Source organism: Pistacia vera, unplaced genomic scaffold (assembly GCF_008641045.1).
Source record: "Pistacia vera cultivar Batoury unplaced genomic scaffold, PisVer_v2 Contig102, whole genome shotgun sequence".
Lineage (NCBI taxonomy): Eukaryota > Viridiplantae > Streptophyta > Magnoliopsida > Sapindales > Anacardiaceae > Pistacia > Pistacia vera.
Genome location: NW_022195050.1, coordinates 299,510 through 326,117, shown reverse-complemented (window position 1 = coordinate 326,117; position 26,608 = coordinate 299,510). Strand labels below are relative to the sequence as shown.

The 26,608-nt window shown below is 32.3% G+C and overlaps 2 protein-coding genes across 3 annotated transcripts; one reads left to right on the top strand and one right to left on the bottom strand.

Annotated features, from left to right (window-relative positions):
* Window positions 1-10,694: 10,694 nt before the first annotated feature.
* On the bottom strand, window positions 10,695-16,386 carry LOC116121218 (LRR receptor-like serine/threonine-protein kinase EFR). The gene is made up of 4 exons (XM_031407197.1): window positions 16,293-16,386; window positions 11,898-12,337; window positions 11,723-11,793; window positions 10,695-11,571 (listed from the first exon to the last, which is right to left on the bottom strand). Exons 1-4 carry the CDS (start codon window positions 16,384-16,386, stop codon window positions 10,695-10,697), a joined length of 1,482 nt encoding a protein of 493 aa, XP_031263057.1.
* A 4,679-nt stretch (window positions 16,387-21,065) lies between these two features.
* Window positions 21,066-25,238, top strand: LOC116119970 (putative disease resistance protein RGA3). 2 transcript variants are annotated; one of them, XM_031406001.1, is made up of 4 exons: window positions 21,066-21,485; window positions 21,963-24,665; window positions 24,751-24,829; window positions 24,963-25,238. In XM_031406001.1, exons 1-3 carry the CDS (start codon window positions 21,180-21,182, stop codon window positions 24,790-24,792), a joined length of 3,051 nt encoding a protein of 1,016 aa, XP_031261861.1. In that variant the 5' UTR covers window positions 21,066-21,179; the 3' UTR covers window positions 24,793-24,829; window positions 24,963-25,238. The 2 variants fall into 2 exon arrangements, with proteins under 2 accessions (XP_031261861.1, XP_031261795.1); XM_031405935.1 differs by having other exon boundaries at window positions 21,066-24,665.
* The last annotated feature ends 1,370 nt before the right edge of the window (window positions 25,239-26,608 follow it).

Below are 26,608 nucleotides of genomic sequence, written 5' to 3'. Positions count from 1 at the left end.
ATTTAAAATCTAAGCAAAAGGTCTTTGTTTATCTTTGTAAATTCCACCTACAGTCGATCCTTCGTGTCAATTGCAATTAAAGGGACAATAAAAGAATCAATTTATTTTGGGTGTTACAAATTTGATTCAAACAAAATACATATACTTCTCAATAATATATATGGTTCTCTTTAATTTATAAAGGATTTAGGGTAATACTAGAGATACAAAGAAATTTACAAATATTTATTATACAAAATGATGTGGAAGGAGATGAATGGAAGAGTGAATATAATGAGTTTGACTTTTTGTATTCACTTTTTCATTCATCTCTTGTCACATCACTTTGTATAAAAAATCTTAATAAATTTCTTTGTATCTCTAATATTATTGATTTATAAATGATAATATTTGCTTTGTTTTGATTTTCGTAATTTAATAATATAAATTTTTTAAAATATGTTACAAAACAGAATTATATGAAATATAATAAGGATATAAGTGTCAAAACACCAGTTTTAAAACATTTACTGTATATAAAAACAAACTCAACACTTATAATTAAACATATGAAAATTAAAAAATGAACATATCCTTCATTTTTGTATAATCAGACTCATACAATTAACAAACACATAGGGGCGAATCTAGCATTTAGTTGAGGGTGGGTCATGCCCCACTTTTTAAAAAAAAAAATATTAATATGCATAATTTCTAAATTTTAGAGTATTTTAATAAAAATATTAATATGTAATTAATTTTTATTTTATTCACGCTAACAAAACACATTGAGCATTCTGACAAAAAATCAAAGACCTCCTTAAAATAAAATAAAAATAACAAGGCCATGCCACCTTATTATCTTTTCATTAGCTATAAGTAGGGGTGAGCGGTTTCAGGTACCCTGTATTTTTCAGGGGAACCGAAACAGGAACCGTACAGTACGGGTTCTTCAATTCAAGGAACCGGAACCTAAAATGCAGGTTCCGGTTCCTTTCCAGGGTACCCTATAAAAAATCAATTACCCCCCTATTAGTTTAAAAAATAGCAAAAACACCTTATAAGTTTACAAATGCACCCCAACAAATTTTCATTATTCATTCATTTGTGTCCAATGTAACTCATAACCTGTAATCTCTAAGCAACACTTGAATTGTTAATCATTTAATTAAGTATTGTAATATTGTTTATAATAGAATGTTATAATTAATTAAATAATCATACCATAAATTTATAATATAATGTCATAATAATTTGATTAAGTATTGTGTAAATTAGTAAATTACTAATGTTTATAATATAATGTCATAATCAATTAAGTAATCATTTAATTATGTAATGTTATATTAATTATATGATCATACTATAAAATAATAGAAACTCCCCCATTATTTACATTTCACAAATATTTCATTATAGTCTAGGTTCCAAAATATGTTCTAAACAGGTTCTAAAAACAGATTCCAAAACAGGTTCCAAACTGGGTACCCCCTACAGATTCCAAACAGGGTACCCTTTTTACAGGTTCCGGTTTTGGTTCTGGTTCCTCCACATGTAAGAACCGGAACGGGAACCGCACAGTAGCGGTTCCAAAAAATTGGAACCGAAACCTACCCGCACAGTATAGGTTCTGGGTAGGTTTTGATTCTGGTTTTACCCGCTATCCGTACTCACCCCTAGCTATAAGATGTTTGATAGATGTCATAATTAACCAAATATATATTTTAATAAAGGAAATCTTTCATAGGATGAGTAGACGTGCGGGTTCATATGTATATATATCCGTGCTACGGAATAATTTTTTGACCCCTACATGTAATGCCTTAGCTAGCAAACCTAAATTTGGTACTTACATAGTACAAACAAATTTCCAGATTTAACGGTTACTAGTTATGATGCTGTTTTTTTTTTTCCTTCACCAACTTTTCCTGGTTTGTCACTTTTATATTTTCAAGTTTAATAGTAGATAGAGTTTGACTGAATAAATTAAAGGCTTTCTTTGCTTCTACTTTTATTCTAGTATTAAAAGAGCCCTCAATCCTAATTAAAAACCAAAACAATAGATAAAAAATGTACTGAAATAGAACATATACTTTATTCAAATCATAACATATTTATGAGTTAATTATCATTGGGTGATTGAGTAGTCGAATAAAAACTCTTGAATGTATTATTTAACAGATTCTGAGTTTGATTTTTCTTGATTATTAATCTAAATTATATGGCACTTACTAATTAAACAGACACGTGTAAGATAATTTTTGATAAATACAGTGATTATATCTTCTCTAACACTCCAAAAGGCGATGTTTAGAGATAATTTTCTTAACATATTGGTCATACTCAAACCAAGTCATTGAAAAAAGTTAGTTAAGTGAAATTTCGTGTATAATTTTGCATGTTCACATCAACAACAACATCAAAAGTGACAAAGATGAAGTCCATCATGAAGAAAAGGAATGCAAATTCAACGTTTATCAATTATCTATTCAAATATAAACCTTTCTTAGCGTATTGTAAGTGAAAAGGAAGATTAGTTTTTTTAAACTTTCCTATAATAATATCTTTTATGATCAGGACGACTATAAACGACAAAGAAAATGATAAAATGAAGAAACAACCATGTGGCTCTCCCTTATTGTTGGGCTACATGCCAGCAAGAATTTTTCCCATGAAAATGAAAGCGCAATTTTAAATCATCTTTGCTCTTTTCTTTCTTCATAATAGACCTTTACCAAATTAACACTGCAACAACTAAACATTCTATTTTTTAGAGGTCACAGTTATATAAAAGGTCTTGAGATTAAGTCCTTTTGTAGTTATAGTCATATGTGAGTTTTTGAGATAGAATCCTATGGAGTATAAGGTTGAAAAATAATATAGACATTTACTAAAATAGATTTATATATGCTCCAGTACATATGTAACTATTCTTTCTATTCAAGATAAATCTTCAGACGGGTAAATTAATACATATGATAAGTGAACGCGTGTACATATAATTTTTCATTTGATATTAACTCTTTATTGCATATATTAACTTAGCTGAAATCTTTGCGAGTACCACCATCTTACAAACAAAACCGGAACAGTTTTTAGTTATGATGCCCTTTCTTGTTTCCTTCACCAACGATTTTTGCTTTTGTCATTTTCTTTGGTACTTTACAGACAAATTAATAAAGGCTATCTTCTTTCCTCCTCCTCCGTCAGTAGAGTGTTTCATTCTAGTCCTAAAGTTTCCAATCCCAATTAAAAAACTAAAACAATCAATCAAAAGTAGTATTGACCATACCGATCAGTCATTCTCATATCCAATAATATATATAGTATATAGCACAAGAATTTTGACAAATACAATGACTCTGGCTTCTCTGGCACTCGAGAGGGCAATTTTTAGNAGTTAATGAGTTGTATTTTAAAAGAAAACATTTGAAATGCTTATGTAAATTATATTGTTCAACTATTAGTCATCCGATTCTTGTAACTGTTTTCAGAATTTAGTTTTGACGGGTATCATTGTTTCTAAATTTTGCAAGAAATAAAGGTCATAACAGAGATTATAGTGTCTTTGGAACTAGGAAGCACATTCATAACAAAAGTTCTTTATTAAGATGGGTGTAGATTGACTATTTAATCACTTGATATGTGTTGATCATATCTGTTAATGTATCAGTTAACATTTATGATCAATTCAGTATCAGTTATTAGTTTTATAGTATCAGATTAATTTTCCGTTTTACAATATTAGAACAATTATTAGTTCATGGTATCAGTCGGGGTGAGCATGGGTAGCAGGTAGAACCGGAACCTACCCGAAACCGGCACTGTGTGGCTAGGTTTCGGTTCCATTTTATTGGAACCGACACTGTGCGGTTCTGGTTCCGGTTCTGGTTCCGGTTCCGGTTCTTATGTGTGGAGGAAGAGGAACCGGAACCGGAACCTAGAAAAAGAACCTAAAATGGGTACCCGGTTTGGAACCTGCTTAGAACCTGTAGCGGGTACCTGATTTGGAACTTGTTTGGAACCGATTTTTGGAACCTGTTTTGGAACCTGGGCTCTAATGAAATGTTTGTTAATAATGAGGGATTTCATTATTTTACATATAAAAAATTTAAAATAGAAAAAGTTAAAATTTTACAGTAACCTAATTAAATAAATATACAATGATACTTAGTACATATAAACTACACCATATTAAAAACTTTAATATATTAATATTAAATTTTTGATTAATTAAGTGTATAATTGGAATTAGGATCCAAATAAAAGTGTTTTAATGTTATTAAAAGAATCTTTTTTGAATAAAATAGTATATTTCATTGAATAATAATATATTTAGTTATTTACTTCAATTATCAAGTTCTAAGTATATCTATAGTAAATTAGCAATTAATTAATTATATATGATAAATTGATAAACATTAATAAATTTAATTACTAGTTAAATATCATACTTAATCAATTATAACATTAAATTATAGTTAAATGATAACTTGATTAATTATAATTTTATAACATTACTTAATTGATTTATAGTATAATTAATTATAGCATTACATTAATTGATTGCTACTTAATTAATTGACTTATAACATTTAGTATATTACTTAATTAAATAATTAGAAATTTAATTAATTATAGCAATACATTATAGATTTATAGTATAATTAGTTAACTACTTAATTAATTATAACATTTCATTACAAACATTAGTACAATAGTTAGTTAAATGATTAAAAATTTAATTAATTATAACATTACATAATTAAATGATTACATAATTGATTATGACATTATATTATAAAAGCTATATTATGCCAAAACTGATGCTAAGTATCAACAGAGATCTTTTCCTTCCGAAAAAGCTGCCTGCCTGTGCTATCTGTTGAATGAAGGTGCAGATGACAACTGTCTGGAGCAGTTAGCGCTGATGATTGAGAAAGCCGTTATCCCACTCCACTGGAACTAAGAAAGATTATAGTTAGAATCTCATCAGTCGTGAGTGACTGTGACACGACGTCAGGCCAAGATGAGTGCGACGAAGAAGTAAATAAAAAACATGCTAGTAAAGGAGTAGGTCTGGATAAAAGTCTTGTTTCGTAGGACGAGATTCATCCCGAATGAGATGGAACAATCAAAGCCCCATAGCCTATACCTAGTCCCACAGCCAAAGAATATCATAGAAGGAAGATAGATTGGGGTTTAAACATTAGTAATTACTAATTTACTACATAAACATTAGCACAATATTTAATTAAATGATTAGATATTTAATTAATTTTAACATTACATTATAAATTTACAGTACGATTACTTAATTAATTGTAACATTAATTAAATGATTAATTAATGTTACAATTAATTATAACATTCTATTATAAACAAATTAATTATAATATTATATTAAAGATTTATAGTATGATTACTTAATTCATTATAACATTTCAATATTTCATTATAATATGATTAGTTGATTACATAATTAATTATAACATTATATAATTAGATGATTATTTAATTGATTATGACATTATATTATAAACATTAATTATAACATTACATTATAAATAAATGGTTACTTAATTAAATGATTAGAAATTTAATTAATTAAGCATTACATTATAGTTAAATAATTACTTAATTAAATTATAACATTATTATATTACATTATAGTATGATCACTTAATTAATTATAGCATTACATAGTTAAATGATTACTTAATTAGTTATAAATTTATAACATTACATTATAAATATTAGTAATTTACTACATTATTATATTACTTAATTAAATGATTAAAAATTTAATTAATTATAATATTACATTAAAGATTTATAGTATGATTACTTAATTCACTATAACATTACATTATAGTATGATCACATAATTAATTATAACATTATATAATTAAATGATTACTTAATTGATTATGACATTATATTATAAACATTAGTAATTTACTACATAAACATTAGCACAATACTTAATTAAATGATTAGAAATTTAATTAATTATAACATATTAACATTACATTATAAATTTATAGTACGATTACTTAATTAATTGTAACATTACATTATAAACAAATGATTACTTAATTAAATTATTACGTAATTAATTATAACATTATTACATTACATTATATTATGATCACTTAATTAATTATAGCATTACATAGTTAAATGATTACTTAATTAGTTATAAATTTATAACATTACATTATAAACATTATTAATTTACTACATTAGTCATTAGTACATTACTTAATTAAATGGTTAAAAAATCTAATTAATTGTAACATTACATTATAAATTTATAGTATGATTACTTAATTAATTATAACATTACATTATAAACATTAGTACAATATTTAATTAAATAATTAGAAATTTAATTAATTATAACATTATATTATACATGTATAGTATGATTACTTAATTAATTATAACATTACATTATAATTAAATAATTACTTAATTAATTACAATATTATTATATTACATTATAAACATTAACAATTTATAACATTAAATTAACAATTTACAGATGAATAATTGTTTGTGTCTTGGTTTTGATTGAGAAATTTTATGTGAATTGTGATGAATTGATTGAATTCAAGTGTTGCCTAGAGATTAGAGGATTTATGAGTTACATTGGACACAAATGAATGAGTAATCAAAATTTTTTGGCGGTGTATTTGTAAAATTTTAAGGTATTTTTGTCATTTTTTAAACTAATAGGGGGTAATTGATTTTTTATAGGGTACCCGGGAAAGGAGCCGGAACCTGAATTTTAGGTTTCGGTTCCTTGAATTTAAGAACCTGCACTATACGGTTCCGATTTCGATTCTGGTTCCTGTTTTTGGGAACCTGCACTGTGCGGTTCTAGTTCCGGTTCCCCTGAAAAATGCAGGGTATTCGGAACCGCTCAGCCCTAGGTATCAGTTCATTTATTAGTTATTAGTTTTAATGTATCAGAAATGAACTAATAAAGTAAAATGTTAATAATAATAATTTCAGTACTAGATACTAGACATTAAAAAATCTTCCCTATTAGAATTAGAATATATATGGGGGTGAAGTGTGATTTTAAAAGAATTAGGGAAATTTCACGCCAAATCTCTAGGTACTATTGCAATAAACCCAACCCTTTAGTACACTTGAGAGAAGCACAGAGTAAACGAAGCAGAAGAATGGAACCAGAAGATTAAACCCTAGCGCCAAAAACCCGAGAAGAAGAAGACACAGACACGGCTATGGCAGATACTAACAAAAACCCAAAAGCAATAGAACCCAAGCCTCTAGACTCGAGAGACTTAAGTGACTTGGAGTCAGACTCAGAATATGAAGCATAACAAAAATTTGAGCTTCAAGACATCAAGTCCCAGCTCGCCAATGAACCTTCCAACTATGAAGTCCATGTTCAAGTATGTTTTTCTATCAGTTTGAATATGAATTTCAATACCCAGTTCTTGGATTTTTGTTTTTGGTGATATTATTGTTTTGCTTTTTTATTGTTTTTGTTAGTTGTTTTAGTATATAATGTTAGAGTAGATGCCCTAGAGCCAATCAATTATTATAGAATTGACTCTTTGTAATAATGTTCATTAATCAATAAAAGGCATTTTATTCTATATCGCGTAAATCATTATTGTTGCAATATGTTTTGATATATGTCCTTAGAATGGTAGAACTGTGACGAGGGTATCAAGTGTTTCAAATCTTGATAGTGAGAACCCTATGAGCACAAATGGTAGCCATTCTAGAAACGTCGGTAGCCCTAGTATTATTCTGAAGTAAGGGCANAAACATGGCCATCCATGTACTCTACAATGTGCGAAATTGGTCAGTAAGATATCAACACAGAAAGTATAAAACACTTGAAAGTGTAGTCGGCGCATATAATATACATAAAAGGTAATTATATCATATTACACGTGTATTTTGAAAGAATATAATAAAATAATGAAAAAAAAATGTGATAACTTAATGTATGATAATAATTAAAATGAGAAATGTTATATTTAATTAATCAAAGGATAAGACTGCTAAGAGTTTCTTAAAATTAATATGCTTGAAGTTCATTGGTTTTAAGATACATGAGTAAGAGAAAATGAGAAATATTTTTGAAAGGTTCAAATTTTTATATTTTATTAATGTTGAAAGTTTTAAAACATAATATTTGAAATTTTGAGTTCTCCTCGTAAAAGGTATAGTCCCTCTTGAACCCTTGTCAGCTACAGGTATGCATGATGTATACTTACAATGCTTTAGAAACCATATAGTACATAGTTTTAAGAAAGAGTATATATTTAATTTAGTTACCGGTTAAAATAATATTGCTAGATATTATTTTTTAAACTTTTAGAAGAGTGACTTAGTTAGAGAAATAGTAATCAAAAACTAAAATTCAATTATAATTTAAAAAAAAAAAAAAAAAAAGATAACTAATACCTGGAGGGATGTAGCCAATAGAACATCTTAGACCAACTGATGTTATTTGATTTTGCAAGGCATTATCTGATGATTCAAAAATGACTTTGACAGTCCAAAGTCACCAACATGGGCTATCATATCTTCATCAAGTAGCGCATTGCTTGGCTTGAGGTCACAATGCACAATTGGAGTCTCACAATGGTCAAGTTCTTGATTCTAGCAAGTTGCTCGTTAGGAACCGAATGTAGCCACTTGTCCAAACTTCCATAAGACATGTACTCAAAAACAAGACTTCTAAAGTCATTACCTTCATAATCAACACTAGAGCAAACAGTTATGATCTTAAGAATGTTACGATGTCGTATGCTTTTCAAAGCATTACATTCATCAATGAAACTCTTTAAGGCCCCTTGATGTTGAACTTTTAACACTTTAATTGCTACAACTTTTCCATCACTAGAAAGAGCACCTTTGTAGACAAAACTGAAACTACCCACACCAAGCAAATTTTCATCAGAAAAGTTATCTCCTATTTTCTAGGCATTAGCTCCTATTATTTTATATTTTGTTAATTGTAATCTCTTATATAAGAGAGACGAAGCAATAAAGAGGAGGTGCGTTTTTATAGTAAAAAAGGTTTTGCCTTGAGGTCTTGGTTTCCTCCATTAAACCAACAATTAATTTATTTTTCCAGCTAACTCTACTCTACAATATAGGTCCTTCTAAAAAGAAAAGCTAGTTCATACCAAAGTAGTATCAGAGCTCAGGCATGGATCAGAGAGTGGAGCAATTGGAGAAGAAAGTGCGGTCCCTATCAAGGGGATGGCAAACCATCATCAATCAACTAAAGGAATTATTCTCCCAACTCAATACCCGAATTGATCAAATTCAAGGCAAGAAGGAGAGAGTTCTGGAGCAAAGACCCGCCTCAGTGGGGCTCATGGTAGTAGTAGTGGGGATGGCTCTCGCTCCACGTACACACCAAAGTTAGTCAAATTAACTTTTCCTTGTTTTAACAGCCAAGAAGACCTTACCAGTTGGATATGCCAAGTTGAGCAATTTGTTCAGTTTCATGACACTCCATCAACTGATAAAGTGTTGCTTGCATCCTTTCATTTAGAAGGAGACGCCCAATTATGGTATCAACTCTTGAAGCAGGAAGCACGGGTTATTACTTGGGAAGAATTCAAATATGGGCTTCACTCTCGTTACTGTCCAAACCAATATTTTGATTTCTTTGGCGAACTCACCAAATTGCAACAGCAAGGATCCGTTGAGCAATATCAGACTAAGTTCAAAAAATTGCTTTTCGAAACTGGACATTTGGCACAGGAAAGGCAGGTCAGTTGTTTTATTAGTGGATTAAAGGACAATATCATAACTAAAGTTCAAGCGGAAAGGCCTTCAACATTATCCTCAGCCATTGGGTTAGCCAAGCTTTATGAAGCTAGGAACAAAGCCCGTGATCTCATCTCATCCAAAGTTTCGTCCACAAATTATGAAGCTCAAAGTAGTCTAGCAACAATGCCAATCTGGAGACTAACAATGGAAGAAATAAATGAAAGAAGGAAAAAGGGATTATGCTTCAAATGTAATGAAAAATTTGGTCTCGGATATCGGTGCAAAAAGTTGTTCATTGTTCAAGCTTATCTTAATGACAATGATGCAGATGAAGAGATGGAAATTATTGGTGGAAGTCCTGAAATACCATGACCACCTTAGTTGAATTAAACCCTTGAGGACAAGGGTGTTTTCAAGGGGAAGGAATGTTACCTTCTTAAAAGATAAATATATTTTTAATTAAATTATCTGTTTTTTTAATGAGTCATAGTTGAATTAGTCAAATAAGGATAATATTTGATTGTGGAAGATGTGATTGTTAGAGTGATTATCTCCTATTTTCTAGGCATTAGCTCCTATTATTTTATATTTTGTTAATTATAATCTCTTATATAAGAGAGATGAAGCACTAAAGAGGGGGTGCGTTTTTATAGTCAAAAAGGTGTTGCCTTGAGGTCTTGGTTTCCAACATTAAACCAACAATTAATTTATTTTTCCAGCTAACTCTACTCTACAATATAGTTTAGTTTTTTTATCAGTGGATTAAAGGACAATATTAGAACTGAAGTTCAAGTGGGAAGGCCTTCAACATTATCCTTAGCCATTGGGTTAGCCAAGCTTTACAAACTAGGAACAAAGCCCGTGATCTCGTCTCATCCAAAGTTTCCTCCACCAATTTTGAAGCTCAAAGTAGGCCAGCAACAATGCCAATCAGGAGACTAAAGTTGGGTAAAAAATTCAGGAATTTGACCAAATAAGTTGTTATGAGAAAGATCCAATTCTTCTAAACCTTTTAAGCTTTTCAAAGATTGAGGAATAGTCCCTTCAAACATGTTACTTCCCAAGTACAAACGTTCCAAACTAGTACAAGTATGAAGGCTACTAGGAATTTCACCTAATAATTTGTTCTTGGATAAGTTACCCACTTCAAGTGGTAGTGAACCAGTCAAAAAATTATTAGACAAGTCCAAAGAAATTGAAATGGAAGAAAGACCAACTACTTGTTTGGGTATGGTGCCGTTCAGACTGTTGCTAGACAAAGCCAGTACTTGCAAATTTCGGCAGTTTCCGAGACTCAGAGGTATGCTTCCCTGAAATTTATTCTCTGACATATAAAGGGCAAATAGTTTAGTCAAGTTACCAAAGGACGTTGAGATTGATCCAGAAAAACTATTGAAATGAAGAGCCAATACTTCTAGATTTCGGAGCCTCCCAATAACATCGGGAACAATACCACTTAAATAGTTATTTCCCAATCCTAGACGGTTGGAAACCCCAATTGGGATCTCTCCATGAATCAGATTAGATCCCATTGTAAGACCTTGCAACTGAGTTGAAAGGTTGCCTATGGAGTTAGGCAATTCTCCCCCAAAACGATTTCCATGAAGACCCAACCCTCTAAGCCTACTACAATTAGCCAAGGAGGATAAAAAATTAAAATCTCCAATTTCTCCGTTTCCAAGACTATTAGGTTCAAAAATTAATGTAACTAGACCTCGCAAGCTTCCAAGGTTTTCAGGAATTTTCACGGTGAGACCATTTTCACCAAAAGACACTGCCTGAAGTTTAGAAGCATTTGGCAATGACACAGGAACGCTTCCAGTAAAATAGTTAATACCACAATGAAATTGTTCAAGATTGGGGAGATTGAGTCCAACATCTGACGGCAACTACCCGTGCAGCTGGTTTTGAACCACAGAGAAAAAGTACATAGAAGAGAGATTAAAGATTGAAGTAGGGGTGGTACCAGACATAATTCCCACCAAGTTGAAAAAATTCCAAGCTTGATAGTAGGCCTAATTCCTTGGGTATGCTTCCCTGTAAATTTTTGGATAAAAGTGACAGTGTGACAAGGGAAGAAAAATCACCTATCCAAGATGGAATTTTTCCTGTAAGATTGTTAACCGCAAGATTAGTTGTACCAGTTTCGACAATGAACTAAGCTGGTCCAATATCTGCCTGATAAACTCGTTGCAGCCAAGTTGAAATACTCGAAGTTTTGTAAAACGAGATAACTTCGTTGGAATACTCCCGCCAAAGTAATTGCAAGACAGGTTGAGATGCTGCAGGTGCTGTAAGCGGCCTATTTCTGGAGGAACTTCACCATGGAAGCTATTGTTTCCCAGATTGATGACTGTAAGAGATGTAAAGTTTCCTATGGAAGGTGGGATAGAGCCAACCAAGCTTTGCGAGTCCAAGTTCAAGATTGAGACTCTTCCATTAGTTGGATTGCATGTAACACCAGTCCAATTGCAGAAATGCATAGAAGAATTCCAGGATCTTGTAATTTGAAGGGGATCTTGAGTGATTCCTTTCTTGAAATCAAGTAAAGCGAGTTCATCAGCTTCAAAATCTGATGAGGCTGAGATGATTATCCAAAAAAGATGAAACAAATGAAGGAAATGAAATAAAAACCATCCGGAATCGAAACAGTATTGCTTCATGGTTTTTTTGAGAGTAATGCAGAGAGAGGAATTGCTGGTTTGAATTGAAAGAAATAACCAGTTAAGAATAGAAATAAGATTAGACTTCAGGTAATCCATAAAGCCGACCACTCGAGAATTATTACTTGAATAGGGATGCAAATACCCGGACCCGGGCTCGGCCCGGGGTTGATTTTGAAAGGGCAAACCCGGGGTTTTTATTGCCCGAGCCGAACTCACCCGGGCTTAAAGTCCGGGTTTTGTTAAAATGAGTGGGGCTGCCTGAATTTTACTAGATACTTAAGGTGTTAATAATTTTACAGGGTTTTGTTTGTAACTTTACAAATTACTAATTTACAATTTATTTTAAAAAAAAAATTAAATTTCTAATTAGATATCTAAATATTTTAAAAATATAAAAACTACATATGAAAGAATTGAGATTTGCAATTACAAACATTCGGAATGTTTATGTTGATATATTTTTTATAATATAAAATTAAATAATTTAATTTAATGAATTTATTTGCATAATTGCATTATGAATAGGTTAAACTCAAAAAAAAAAATAATAATAAATAAATAATTAATGTTGGTTGGCTCAAAATTCAAATTAAAATATTCGCAAAGTCATAATATATGCGGATTCAAAAACAATAGTAGATATCTTTAGCTATCATAGACAAAATTGGATATTTGCCTCCACCAAATCAAAATGTCAAAGTCTGGAGACGACTCTTCAATAATTTCCTCCATGCACAAGTCTAACTCTGACTTTAATTGTCTAGCACAATTTGCTTAATTTTTCCTCTCAGCTGCATCATCATCCAAATTGGCTTATTGGTCCGTTTGTTTCATTATTTGGGATCCTATTTCCAATTCTATCATCAAAATATTATTATATTTTCTTCAATTACTTTAAATCCCTTGAGTTTATTAATTTAACTAAACACTTTCAAAAAAAAGTTTAAAAATTAACAAAAACACCCCCATCTACCCATATTTGTCAGATTCCGGCCACTACTGCCGGAAGGTGGCTGGAATATGGTATAATGGCACACTATTCGTTAGATCTGGCCCGTAGTATGCCGATCTATTATTTTCCAGTTAGATTCACCGTGGATCTTGTCAGAAAAGGCTAGATCCATGACCAAAGATCTGGCCGTTGACAGCCAGATCTTTGGTCATAGCTGGTCGTCATGACAGCCAAGATATCGGCCAGATCTGTGGTAGACCTGGCCAGAAAAGGCCATATCGACACACGGATGACCAAATTCGATCGGCGGTGCACACCGTAACGCCAGATTCCAGCGATGGTGGCCGGAATTTAGCAACTGTGAGTGGGTGTGTTTTGTCATTTTACAAAAATTTTATATATTGCGGTGTTTCGTAAATTAGCAAACCTAGAAGGGTGTTTTTGTTAATTTTTAAATCCTACCTCGTTATTCCCACCCAACTCTAAAAATATCAAAAATCTTATCCAAAATACTAAAATAAACGGACATTTTTGTCAAATGTGGAATTTGGAGACATGGCTTTGCAGGACACTGACTAAATGATAATACTCAACCATTACTAGGTGTGGCGGGAAGGAAATTGGGGGTTTTTGTTTGTTGATTTTGGGATTTTGTGAGACGGTTTTCTGGAAATTTTGTTGTTAGATTAGGTTTTGGTAAAGTTAACCCTACACTACATTTGAAGAGATTAAGGCTGTTAAATATGGATTAGAGATGTAAAGCTCATAATTAAGGAGCTTATGTAACAAATATTATTAATATCTTAGTAGATATTGAAGTGCAAATGTTGATAATGTGGATAAATGGATGAGTGTAAGCCGTAATGTTTGGTGATGGAGTGCATATTTTGAGTTTATTTGGTATCTTAGTAGATATTGAAGTGCAAATGTTGATAATGTGGATAAATGGATGAGTGTAAGCCGTAAGGGGGCTATGAGTGTTATGATTTTGGACTTTCGGTGGAAGCATTTTGGATGGTTAAATGGAATTAGCGGGAAGAGGGTTTTATTAAGTTGAAAAGAGAGAAACTGGATAGTGAAAATAATATTTCATATGTTTTATTATTTTTATTTATTAATATTTATAGTTGTTAATTACAGATGGTGATCTTCTTCGTGTGCCATTAACAAATCCGGAGAGTGCGGAATCAAGAAACTCCACCAACACCAACATTGTGGGGTGAAGATGATTTATGTTATATTAAGTTTTTTTACTTTATAATTTTATGTTATGTATTCGAGTTTATTAATGAATATTGACTATTTAGTAATGTGTAATTGAATTCTTTATGTTTTTATTTCATATTTTGGATTCAGTATTTGTAAATAAGTAATTTAATGTATTTTTCATACAAAGAATACAATAATAATATAAAATAAAAGAGAAATATAGTATGAAATTATATATAAAATAATAAATATTTGAATTTAAGAACTTAAATAAACATTGAAGAATTTTAAGGATTAAAGGATAATTTGAAAACTGATTAATCGGTAACCGAACCGAAAATTCAGTTCGGTTTACATTCGATTTTTAACCAAAATTGATCCGGTTTTTGGTTTTGATAATCCGGTTCGGTTAATCGGATTATCCCACCCCTAACCATTACGGTCAAACAAATTGAAAGAGAGAAAGAAAACAAAGGGTTCAAACAATTAGTTCAAATTCAAAGACTAATCATTATATTAAAAAATAATAATGATAATAACTTTACAAAACCATATTCACTGAATCACTAATGAAGACAAAGCAATATAGAAACATGACCCGAAGTGAAAACACAAATCTCTATTCATTATATAATACTATTCAAATTCTAAGATTCGTATTATCCCCTTCATATCTGGTGTGTATTTAAATGTTTGTGTAAATTGTATAAACAAAGATTTTGCTCAACATTTGTAACGAGTATTCCAATAATATGTATCTCTTCATGGGTCAAATAAACAATTTTTCATGCTTGTAATCGACCAAATATGGTTTCTTGTCCCATAAAAGAGGTCAATTTACGGGTAAATTACCTAGAAAAAAAATAAAAAAATTTGCACTATATTTTGAAAAGAAACTGTTGGGGATAAGATGAGTCTAGGTCATACCAAGGAAGCCCAACAGCGAAACCCATGATAAATGGGCCTGGGAAAACCCTATAGTCCATGATTGATGACATGACGAAAATGCCAGGGTTTACTAAGACAAAGGTAGTAAGTTTTGCATGTTATTTTTTATTTATTAAATTATAAATAATTGTTTATACTTTAGAATATCTTTGTGTGTGGGCCCAACACAAAACCATAACGTGCCTTGTGGTATTCTGGGCTTTTGTTATGATGTGCATATAAAATTCACAGACTCAAGTTATGAAGTCTCAGGATCAGTTCACATATGTTGGGTTCAAAAAGGAAAGGTCCAGACCCAAGATTTAGTGGTAAAGGAGCCCAGAGGAAAAGGCTCAAGAGAAGCCGAAGAATTAAGGCCTGGGGCGCCATGGTGTTAGATATAAGAACATGCCCCATGACTGGATTGGTTTGGTTGGAGGGTATTTGTCTATTTGACATTACTCAACTAATGTTGTTTTATATTATTTACATTATCATGTTTGGTCGTCTAATAAAATGAGATTTTAGTAATCCTCTAATACTAATAATAATCATTATTAGTTAAATAGGTGGTAACTTATTATCATCATTTTCTTTGGTATTTTGACATTACTCGGTAATCTTATTTTTGTTACAATTGCATTCCTTATTAATAAATTTTTAAGACAATAATGCCTTTGTTGTCTAAAAAAATTTCACGAATTTTCATAGACAATTTTAACCTTATATACAAGATTTTTAAGACATTATTGCCCTTGTATTTCAACTAAATTACCCAAGACCACAACTAGATTTGGCCCCCATGGTTAGCCGCCAACCACCACCACTGGCTGTCGTCACCACCGCTGGCTGCCAGTCACCACCCCTGGCTACCATTATTAGTTGTCAAAACAGCCACAACAGGTAAAATATGGCCGACTGTGCACCAATCTAGCTGTTTCCAACCAAATCAAAGGTAAAAACCTGCCACATTCATGGCCGTTAATGCTAAAATAGATCTGGCCATTTTTAGCCAGATCCAAGATCATCTGGTCGTTTCTGGCCATTGATCTTACGGAAAGTAGCCAAATCGGCCCATGGTCAACCAAATCTAGCTGGTTATGCACCGCTTTAGCAATTGGTGATGATGGCTTGGGTGGGTGGGGGTGATTATGTTAGAATTTAAACTTTTATTGTGGCTTGGGTATTTTAGTAAAATCTCAAATGTAAGGGATTAAAAGAAATAGTTCAAATAATAATAATAATAATAATGATATTAAAAAGGAAGGTAATTCAGTAAACTATATAACATAACCACGAATTTATTTATAATTTTATATCAACCAAACATATCAATATACCATACCCATCAATTTATTCCAATCCAACCAAAAACATTTTGAATATAACATTCTCCAAAATCTTCGAGGTAATCTTTTTTTCGTTAATATAACATTCCAACTAATACAATATACCTTAAACCAAATGCATCAAAAAAGTTTTGCACTATGACTAAATGATCATGGTAACCGCCCATGATCAAACACCTCTACATAACAAGTTATTTTATTACTCTGTATTTAAAATCAATGCAAAAGGTCTTTGTTTATCTTTGTAAATTCCACTGACAGTCCATCCTTCGTGTCAATTGCATTTGAAGAGGCAATAAAAGAATCAATTTATTTTGGGTGTTACAAATTTGACTCAAACAAAATACATATACTTCTCAACAATATACAGTATATGGTTCTCTTTAATTTATAAAGAATTTAGGATAATGCTAGAGATACAAAGAAATTTATAAAGATTTATTGTACAGAGTGATGTGAGAGGAGATGAATAGAAGAGTAAATATGATGAGTTTGACTTTTTATATTCACTCTACCATTCATCTCTTATTACATCACTTTGTACAAGAAATTTTCGTAAACCTCTTTGTACCTCTAGTATTATTGATTTATAAATGATAACATTTGCTTTGCTTTGATTTGATTTTCGTAATTTAATAATTTAAATTTTTTAAAATATGTTAGAAAACAGAATTATATAAAATATAATAAGGATATAAGTGTCAAAACACCAGTTTTAAAACATTTACTGTATATAAAAACAAACTCGACACTTATAATTAAACATATGATAATTAAAAAATGAACAAATCCTTCATTTTTGTATATTCAGATTGATACAATTAACAAACACATAGGGGCGAATCTAGCTGATCATGCGTGCCCCATATTTTTCTTTTTTAAATATTAATATGTATAATTTTTAAATTTTAACGCACCTTAATAAAAATATTAATATATAATTAATTTTTATTTGACTTATCCTAATAAAAATTTCTGAATCTATTGTAAACACATTAAGCATTCTGGCAAAAAGTCAAACACCTCCTTAAAAAAAAAAAAAAAAAAAACAAAAAAAAAAACAAAAAAAAAAAAAAAAGGGCTATATCACCGTACTATCTTTTCATTAGCTATAAGATGTTTGGTACATATCCTATTTAAACAAATATATATTTTAATTGAGGAAATCTTTCATAGGATGAGTAGACGTACGGATGCATATATATATATATATCCGTGCTACGGAATAATTTTTTGACCCCTACATGTAATGCCTTAGCTAACAAACCTAAATTAGGTACCTACATAGTACAAACAAATTTCCATATTTAACGTATGATGCTGTTTTTTGTTTCCTTCACCAACCTTTCTTGGCTTGTCACTTTTATATTTTCAAGTTTAATAGCAGATACAGTTTGACTGAACAAATTAAAGGCATTCTTCTTTGCTTCTACTTTTATTCTAGTATTAAAAGAGCCCTCAATCCTAATTAAAAACAAAAACAATCAATCAAAAATGTACTGAGATAGAACATATACTTTATTCCAATCATAACATACTTATAAGTTAATTATCCTTGGGTGATTGAGTGGTAGAATAAAAACTCTTGAATGCATTATTTAAGAGATTCTGAGTTCGATTTCTCTTAATTGTTAATCTAAATAATGTGGCATAGGAGTGTTCAAAAGAACCGATTAGAACCAGAACCGACGGATACCTAGGATTTGGTTTCAATACCTACCCAGAACCGATCGTCAATGGGTAAGTTTCGGTTCCTATAGGAACCGAAACTGGGAACCAAAACTAATATAAAATAAAATTAAAGACGTAGGGGGTTAATAAAAACTTAGAATAATACTACACATACATCATTCCCATACAACATTTCTCATATAACATTATGTGGCAATATGTGATTGAGTAAAAGTTTAATTTTAACTTTAAATTAACCAATCATATTTTGTTACATAATGTTGTATGGAAAATATTGTATGAAAATGATGTATGTGTAGTATTACTCAAAAACTTATATAGAGAAAGTAATGTGCGTACATTTATATTTATATTTATATTTTATAACATTTAAAGTAAGTTGTTTTGACTTTTAAGAATCTACCTTTACAAAAGTAATTGAGTTTGTAATTTTGAATTTTGAATTTTGAATTTATAATTTATAATTTTATTTTTGTTAACCAGTGCCAGGTGGCGTGGGGGGTTATTTATAAGTTTCCAAGGGTTTTTTTACAATTTTAAAAACTTTTAGGAGGCTATGTAATTTTATAGGGTACCCAAAACTGGAACCATTGTTACAGGTTCTGGTTCTAGAAACCTAAGAATCGAAACTGTCGGTTCCGGTTTTGATTTCAAATTTCAAGGAACCGTCAGCTCTAGTTCTAGTTTTGATTCCTTTAAAAAATACAGGGTATCCAGAACTGAACACCCCTAATGTGGCAAGTACTAATTAAACAGACACGTATAGGATAATTTTTTATAAATACAGTGATTATATCTTCTCTAACACTCCAAAAGGCGATTTTCAGAGATACTTTTCTTAACATATTGGCCATACCCAAACCAAGTCACTGAAAAAAAGTTAGTTCAGTGAAATTTCCTGTATAATTTTGCGTGTTCACATCAACAACAACATCAAAAGTGACAAAGATGAAGTCAATCATGAAGAAAAGGAACGCAAATTCAACGTTTATCAATTATTTATTCAAATATAAACCTTTCTCAGCGTATTGTAAGTGAAAAGGAAGATTAGTTTATGATCACGACGACTATAAACGACAAAGAAAACAGCCATGTGGCTCTCCCTTATTGTTGGGCTACATGCCAGCAAGAATTTTTCCCATGAAAATGAAAGCGCAATTTTAAATCATCTTTGCTCTTTTCTTTCTTCATAATAGACCTTTACCAAATTAACACTGCAACAACTAAACATTCTATTTTTTAGAGGTCACAGTTATATAAAAGGTCTTGAGATTAAGTCCTTTTGTAGTTATAGTCATATGTGAGTTTTTGAGATAGAATCCTATGGAGTATAAGGTTGAAAAATAATATAGACATTTACTAAAATAGATTTATATATGCTCCAGTACATATGTAACTATTCTTTCTATTCAAGATAAATCTTCAGACGGGTAAATTAATACATATGATAAGTGAACGCGTGTACATATAATTTTTCATTTGATATTAACTCTTTATTGCATATATTAACTTAGCTGAAATCTTTGCGAGTACCACCATCTTACAAACAAAACCGGAACAGTTTTTAGTTATGATGCCCTTTCTTGTTTCCTTCACCAACGATTTTTGCTTTTGTCATTTTCTTTGGTACTTTACAGACAAGTTAATAAAGGCTATCTTCTTTCCTCCTCCTCCGTCAGTAGAGTGTTTCATTCTAGTCCTAAAGTTTCCAATCCCAATTAAAAAACTAAAACAATCAATCAAAAGTAGTATTGACCATACCGATCAGTCATTCTCATATCCAATAATATATATAGTATATAGCACAAGAATTTTGACAAATACAATGACTCTGGCTTCTCTGGCACTCGAGAGGGCAATTTTTAGAGATACTACCATATTGGCCATACCCAAACCAAGTCATTAAAAAAGTTAAGTTCACAGAAATTTCCTGTAATATTTTGCATGTTCACATCATGAAAATGATGAATTCAAGCATGAAAATGAAAGCAAGTTGTCAATTATTTATTCAAATTTAATCCTTTTGTTAGCGTATTGTAAGTGATAAAGAAGATTAGTTTATTTGAATTTTCTATGGTAATATATTGTATGATCACGACTCTAGAAACAAAAACAAAAAAAATGATAAAATCTTTGGTGTCATATGCATCCTACGAATCAAGAAACATCCATGTGGCCCTCCCTTATTCTTTGGATACTTGCCATCAAAAATATTTTCCACGAAAATGAAGTCCACCATGAAAATGAAAGCAAAGTTTTAAATCCTGTTTTGCTCTTTCCTTTTTTCTCAAACCTTTAACAAGTTAGCTCTCTAAGAACTACATATTCTGTTAGTTCCAGTTGTATAAGAGGTTTTGAGATCGAATTCTATATTGTTACAGGTGTACAAGAGATCTTGATATCATATCTTGTGTAGTTACAGTTGGACAATAGGTCTTTGAGATGGAGTTATAAAAGATCTTAAGATTGAGTCTTATAATATAAGAGGTCTTGAGATCGAATCCTAATTAGTTACAGTTGTATAAGAGGTCTTGAGATCAAATCCTGTATGGTTACCGTTGAATAAAAGGTCTTGAGACTCTTGTCGCAGGAGGTTGGGATTAATTTGTGAGTTTAGAAAAAGAAGAAATGGCAGAAGCTGTTTTGTTTAATGTTACTGATGAAATCCTGGGAAAACTTGGGAAACTGGCTCTCCAAGAAATCGACATGATACGGAGTGCAAAGGAAGAGATTGAAAGGCTGAAGAACACTGTTTCTACAATAAAAGCTGTAGTTTTAGATGCTGAGGAGCAGCAGGCAAAGAGCCATGAAGTTAGAGACTGGCTTGGAAAGCTTAAAGCTGCGATTTACGACGCCGATGATTTGTTGGATGATTTCTCAACTGAAGTCCTGAGAAGGAGAATGATTCTGCAGCAAGAAAGGAAGATGAAAGAGGTAAGGGTTTTGTTTTCAAAGCTTAAACGTGTTGCTTATGGTCTTAAAATGGGTCATAAAATAAGGGAGATTAGGGAGAGATTAGATGATATAGCTGCTGACAAGATCAAGTATCATTTCATAGATCGTCCAATTGAGAATATGCAGGTTGAGAAAATGGAAAGAGAGCAAACTCACTCTTTTGTGCGTGTAGAAGAAGTTATTGGTAGAGATGAGGATAGAAATTTGATTGTGGGATTGTTATTGGATTCCAATGTTAGGGAGAATGTTTCAGTCGTTCCGATAGTCGGAATTGGGGGACTAGGGAAGACAACGCTCGCTCAAGTTGTGTACAACGATGAGAGGATTAAAAAGCATTTCGAGATAAGAATGTGGGTGTGTGTTTCTAATGTTTTTGATGTGAAAATCATTGTGCAGAAGATTTTGGAGTCTGCAACTCATGCTAAGTATGATAATCTTGAGATGGAATGCTTGCAGGCTGACCTTAGGAAGGAAATTGATAGGAGAAAATATTTACTTGTTTTAGATGACGTATGGAATGAAGATCGCGACAAATGGCTGAAATTACGGGAACTATTAATGAGTGGTTCGCCGGGAAGTAAGATAATTCTGACCACGCGCACTCAATTGGTTGCAGACGTTACAGGAACAATTGCAAAAAGTTATGATCTTAAAGGTCTGCCCAGTGATGAATCTTGGTGTTTGTTTAAGAAAATGGCATTTAAACAAGGGCAAGAGCGAGAGAATTCGAAGCTAGTCACGATTGGGAAGGAGATTGTAACAAAATGTGCAGGGGTTCCCCTTGCCATAAGGTCTATAGGAAGCCTTTTGTATTCCAAAGATACAGAATCTGAGTGGCTCTACTTCAAGAACAATGTACTTTCAGAGACAAGTCAAGATAAAAATGATATGCTATCAATACTGAAGCTCAGTTTTGATCAACTTCCTTCGTATTTGAAGCAGTGTTTTGCTTATTGTTCATTGTTTCCAAAAGATCATGAAATCGATAAGCAGACACTGGTGAATCTCTGGATGGCACAAGGGTTTATTCAGTCATCAAACAGAACGCAAAATCTCGAGGAAATCGGCGATCAGTATTTAATGGAGTTACTAAGGCGGTCGTTCTTTCAGGATGTGGAGTATGATCAATGGGGCAATGTCATAAGCTTTAAAATGCACGACCTTATGCATGACCTTGCGCAATCAGTTGCCGGGAGTGAGAGTTCCTTGGTGGATTTGGATGCAAGAAATGTATCCGAAAGGATTCGGCATGTATCATTCGATGCTGTAGTAGATTCATCTTGGAAAATTCCGAATTCGTTGCTCGAAGCACACAGATTACGAACATTTCTTCTGCCTGTGCAGCCGGTTTCTTACACAATACTGAAGAAAGCCACTCATGATGAAATCATCTCGAGTTTTAAGTACTTGCGGGCGCTAGATATGCATAACACTGGAGTTGACCAAGTGCCAATTGGCATTGGTAAGTTAAAGCATTTGAGGTATCTTGATCTCTCGAAGAATATAGGTATTATGAGACTCCCCAGTTCCATCACCAGGCTGCAGAATTTGCAAACTTTGAAACTCATGTCCTGCAAAATGCTGGAGAAACTGCCAAGAGATATGAGAAAAATGACCAGTCTTCGGCATCTTGAGCTCGATCAATGTATTGGTTTGACACAAATGCCATCTGGACTGGGGCAACTGACTGCCCTGAATACATTATCAAGATTTGTGGTCGGCAAGGCTAGTTCCTCCTCTTCGAGTAGCGGGAGCCTGAGGGAATTAAAGTACCTAAACAATCTTAGAGGAGAGCTGGCAATAACCAAACTGGAAAACTTGAAAAATGCTGCATCAGAATCCAGAGAAGCAAACTTGAAGAGCAAGCAACACTTACAGGTCTTGAGATTGGAATGGACACGAGAAGTTAACGATCATAAGATCATCGAAGAAGACGAAAAGTTGTTGGAAATCCTCCAACCACATCCACAACTTAAAGAGTTTCACATTTATGGTTATAGGGCTGGAAGGTTTCCGAATTGGATCATTTCTGACTTGTCATTGTTGCTTCCAAATCTTCTTGAGATCAACATATGGAGATGTTACAGGTGCCTAGAGCTCCCGTTGTTTAGTCAACTTTCAAAGCTCAAGGTTCTCAAACTTGAAGAGGTAACTGCTGTGGAGTACATAGAAACCGGAGATCCTCACATGCGGGAAAAAAAAGAACCAGCAACATTCTTCCCATCCCTAAAAGAACTTAGGCTCTTTGACTTGCGAAATTTGAAGGGATGGTGGAAAGAAGCAGTAGATGAGGCTAGTCTGCCGTCATTTCCTTGTCTTTCAAAATTAGTGGTCGGTCACTGCCCTGAGTTCGCATACCTGCCATTGCATCCAATTCTGGAAGAACTTGAGCTCAAGGACACAAGTGAAAAATTAATACAGAAGCTGATGATGATTGCAGCGGAAACAGAAGAAAGCTCAACAACTGCAACAAACATTTCGTTCTCTTCTTCTCGCTCACCTCTTGCTAAACTGAAACATTTATCCATTGATAGTGTCATGGATTTAGTTTCATTGCCACTGAAGGGACTGCAAAGCCTTACTTTTCTTGAGTATCTGTCTGTATCAAATTGTCCTAAACTATTATGTTTACCTGGAGAAGCATTGAGGGGATTAACTTCTCTCCGCTTTCTTTCGATCAGTGGTTGTGCAAAACTAATGTCACTGTCTAAAGGGTTGAAACATCTTGCCGCCCTTGAAGAACTTGAAATCAAAGAATGCAGAGAGCTTGACTTGTCAAATGGAGATGAAGATGGCATGCAATTGCAAGGCCTAAAGTGTCTTTGCACGTTGAAAATCGGTGATATGCCAAAACTAGTATCTCTCCCAGATGGTCTTCAACAAGCTACATCTCTGAAAAACTTATGGATTAGAAGTTGTCCTGGTTTAAAGAGTTTACCAGATTGGATTGGCAACCTCACGCTTCTTCGGAGGCTTGAAATTTCAGACTGTCTAGGATTGACATCTTTGCCTCAATCAATGTGCTACCTCAAAGCATTACAAAGCCTGGAAATATCTAAATGTCCACTGTCATTCGCAGCCAATCAAAAGGAAACAAGCGCGAATTGGCCTCAACTTGCTCACATCCCTGATATTCAGATTGATACAGAAAAATCTGAGGTAATGGGCATTACATTTCATACCTTTCTCTCAGCTTTTTTTTCTCACAAGCATCAACAATCTGACTAATTATTTACTTATGCAGAAGAGAAACGGGAAATACTGCTTCGAAGAAGCAGACAATTGAGCAATAGGTCCTGATTTAAACAATGTGGTCATAAAAGGTATCAACATCTTCATTATCTTTTCAGTAAAGTCGAATTCTGAGATATCAACTATCAAGAGTCCTTTTGATGATTGAATAATACTGGATTTTTTCTGCCTGAACTTCCTATTTGATTGCTTTTGTCTTGACAGTTTCACAAAGATCACTAACAACCAAGGAAATGAAGCTAGAAATCTGGATACCTCTCTCCGGTAACTAGCAATCTGTGTTTAGAAGCCAGCTAATGTTAATTAATGCAGAGTATGTATATATATATCTCCCTGAATAATTTGTAACTTGCTTTGACTAAGTACCGGTCTGGTCTCTAAACAGAATTACAACATTCATTTAGCAACCGGCTGGCTAGCAATTCGCGATTCGTGTATATATTTTTCTTGTAATAAAATCAAAGTATTAATTTATAAATTTTTATAACCTTCATGAAAATGGTTTTCTGGTAGCAATGGCAACAACCTTCATGAAAATTGTTTTTTTTTTTTTTACTTTGAATTCTCTTCTTCTCAATGTTTCCAATTTCCAAAAGCACATAACTTTCATGTGTTTTGGACAGCTTGTTAGTGACTCAAGTTTAATGAGGTTTCGAATTCTAGTAAAACCCGAGACAAGTTAAAAAGGCCAATCTCTTGCTTAAAATTATAAATTAAAAAATGGCTTAATAGTATTATTTTTCAAGTGTGTGTGCATGCTTCAGTATATAAAAATTTTGTTTTTAGCATCAATACACAAGAGTTCTGTTTTTAAATACAGTGAACTCTATATATAATCAGGCATTGGACCATGACTAGGAGTTTATGAGAGGATAATGCTTAAATAATGTAACCTAAAAGGCTTATATAAACATTTTAAATAAGTTTAAAGGTTTTTCTTTTTATAGTAAACGTGTTTGGTATTTTTTAAAAGGCAATCAAATAAAACTAAAAAATAAAAAATAGAGCAACTATAAATAGCACTATTTTGAGTTATGAGTTGAAAACTAGCACTTTTTGGAAAGTCTCTCACGATACAGCAAAATTTCATTTTACGAACAAAAATACCCCTCTGGACTCTTTCTTCAGCCTTAAACCAAAACTCATTCTTTAGACCTTAAAAACCCATCTAACACATTTTTCATAACTACAATCCCTAATAAATCGAAGGATATTCATGTAGATGGGTGGTTAATATTGGTCGTTTGGGTTAATTTTTAGATAGGGATGTTCAAAATTGAAGGATTTTTATGTTTTCGATGAAACCTAGGATTGCCTATTCGCCGAATTTAACCATTTGGGCATCCTAAGGTTGAAGACAATGAAAAATGGTCGATATTGGTCGAAACCGACCAATAGGGGGGTATCAGACACTTTTTTGGACAATAGGTGGTATTTGTAATTTTATTTGGCCGACACCCGGCCAGTTCAGATAGTATAATATTATCCTATGTGAAAATTATAGATACCTTGCCATAGGTATGAAAAGTGTCTAATACCCCCCTATTGGCTGGTTTTGACCCTTTTTTGCTATCTTCAACCTTGGGTTATCCAATCGACCGAATTCGATCGATACCTCCTGTTAGCCAAAACATGTAGGTCCCTTATATCATTTTGCACCGTCGACAGCCATTAAAACCACCTAAATTCGCACCATCAAAAAAGAATCAACCCAATCTCACATCCTAAACCAACAACTCCATCAAAACCCTACATCTAATACAATACAACAAAATTTTGAATACAAGTCAAATTGACTGAAATTTGGGACCAAATCAAATAGCAAAATTGGTTTATAGGCTGAGTTTTCA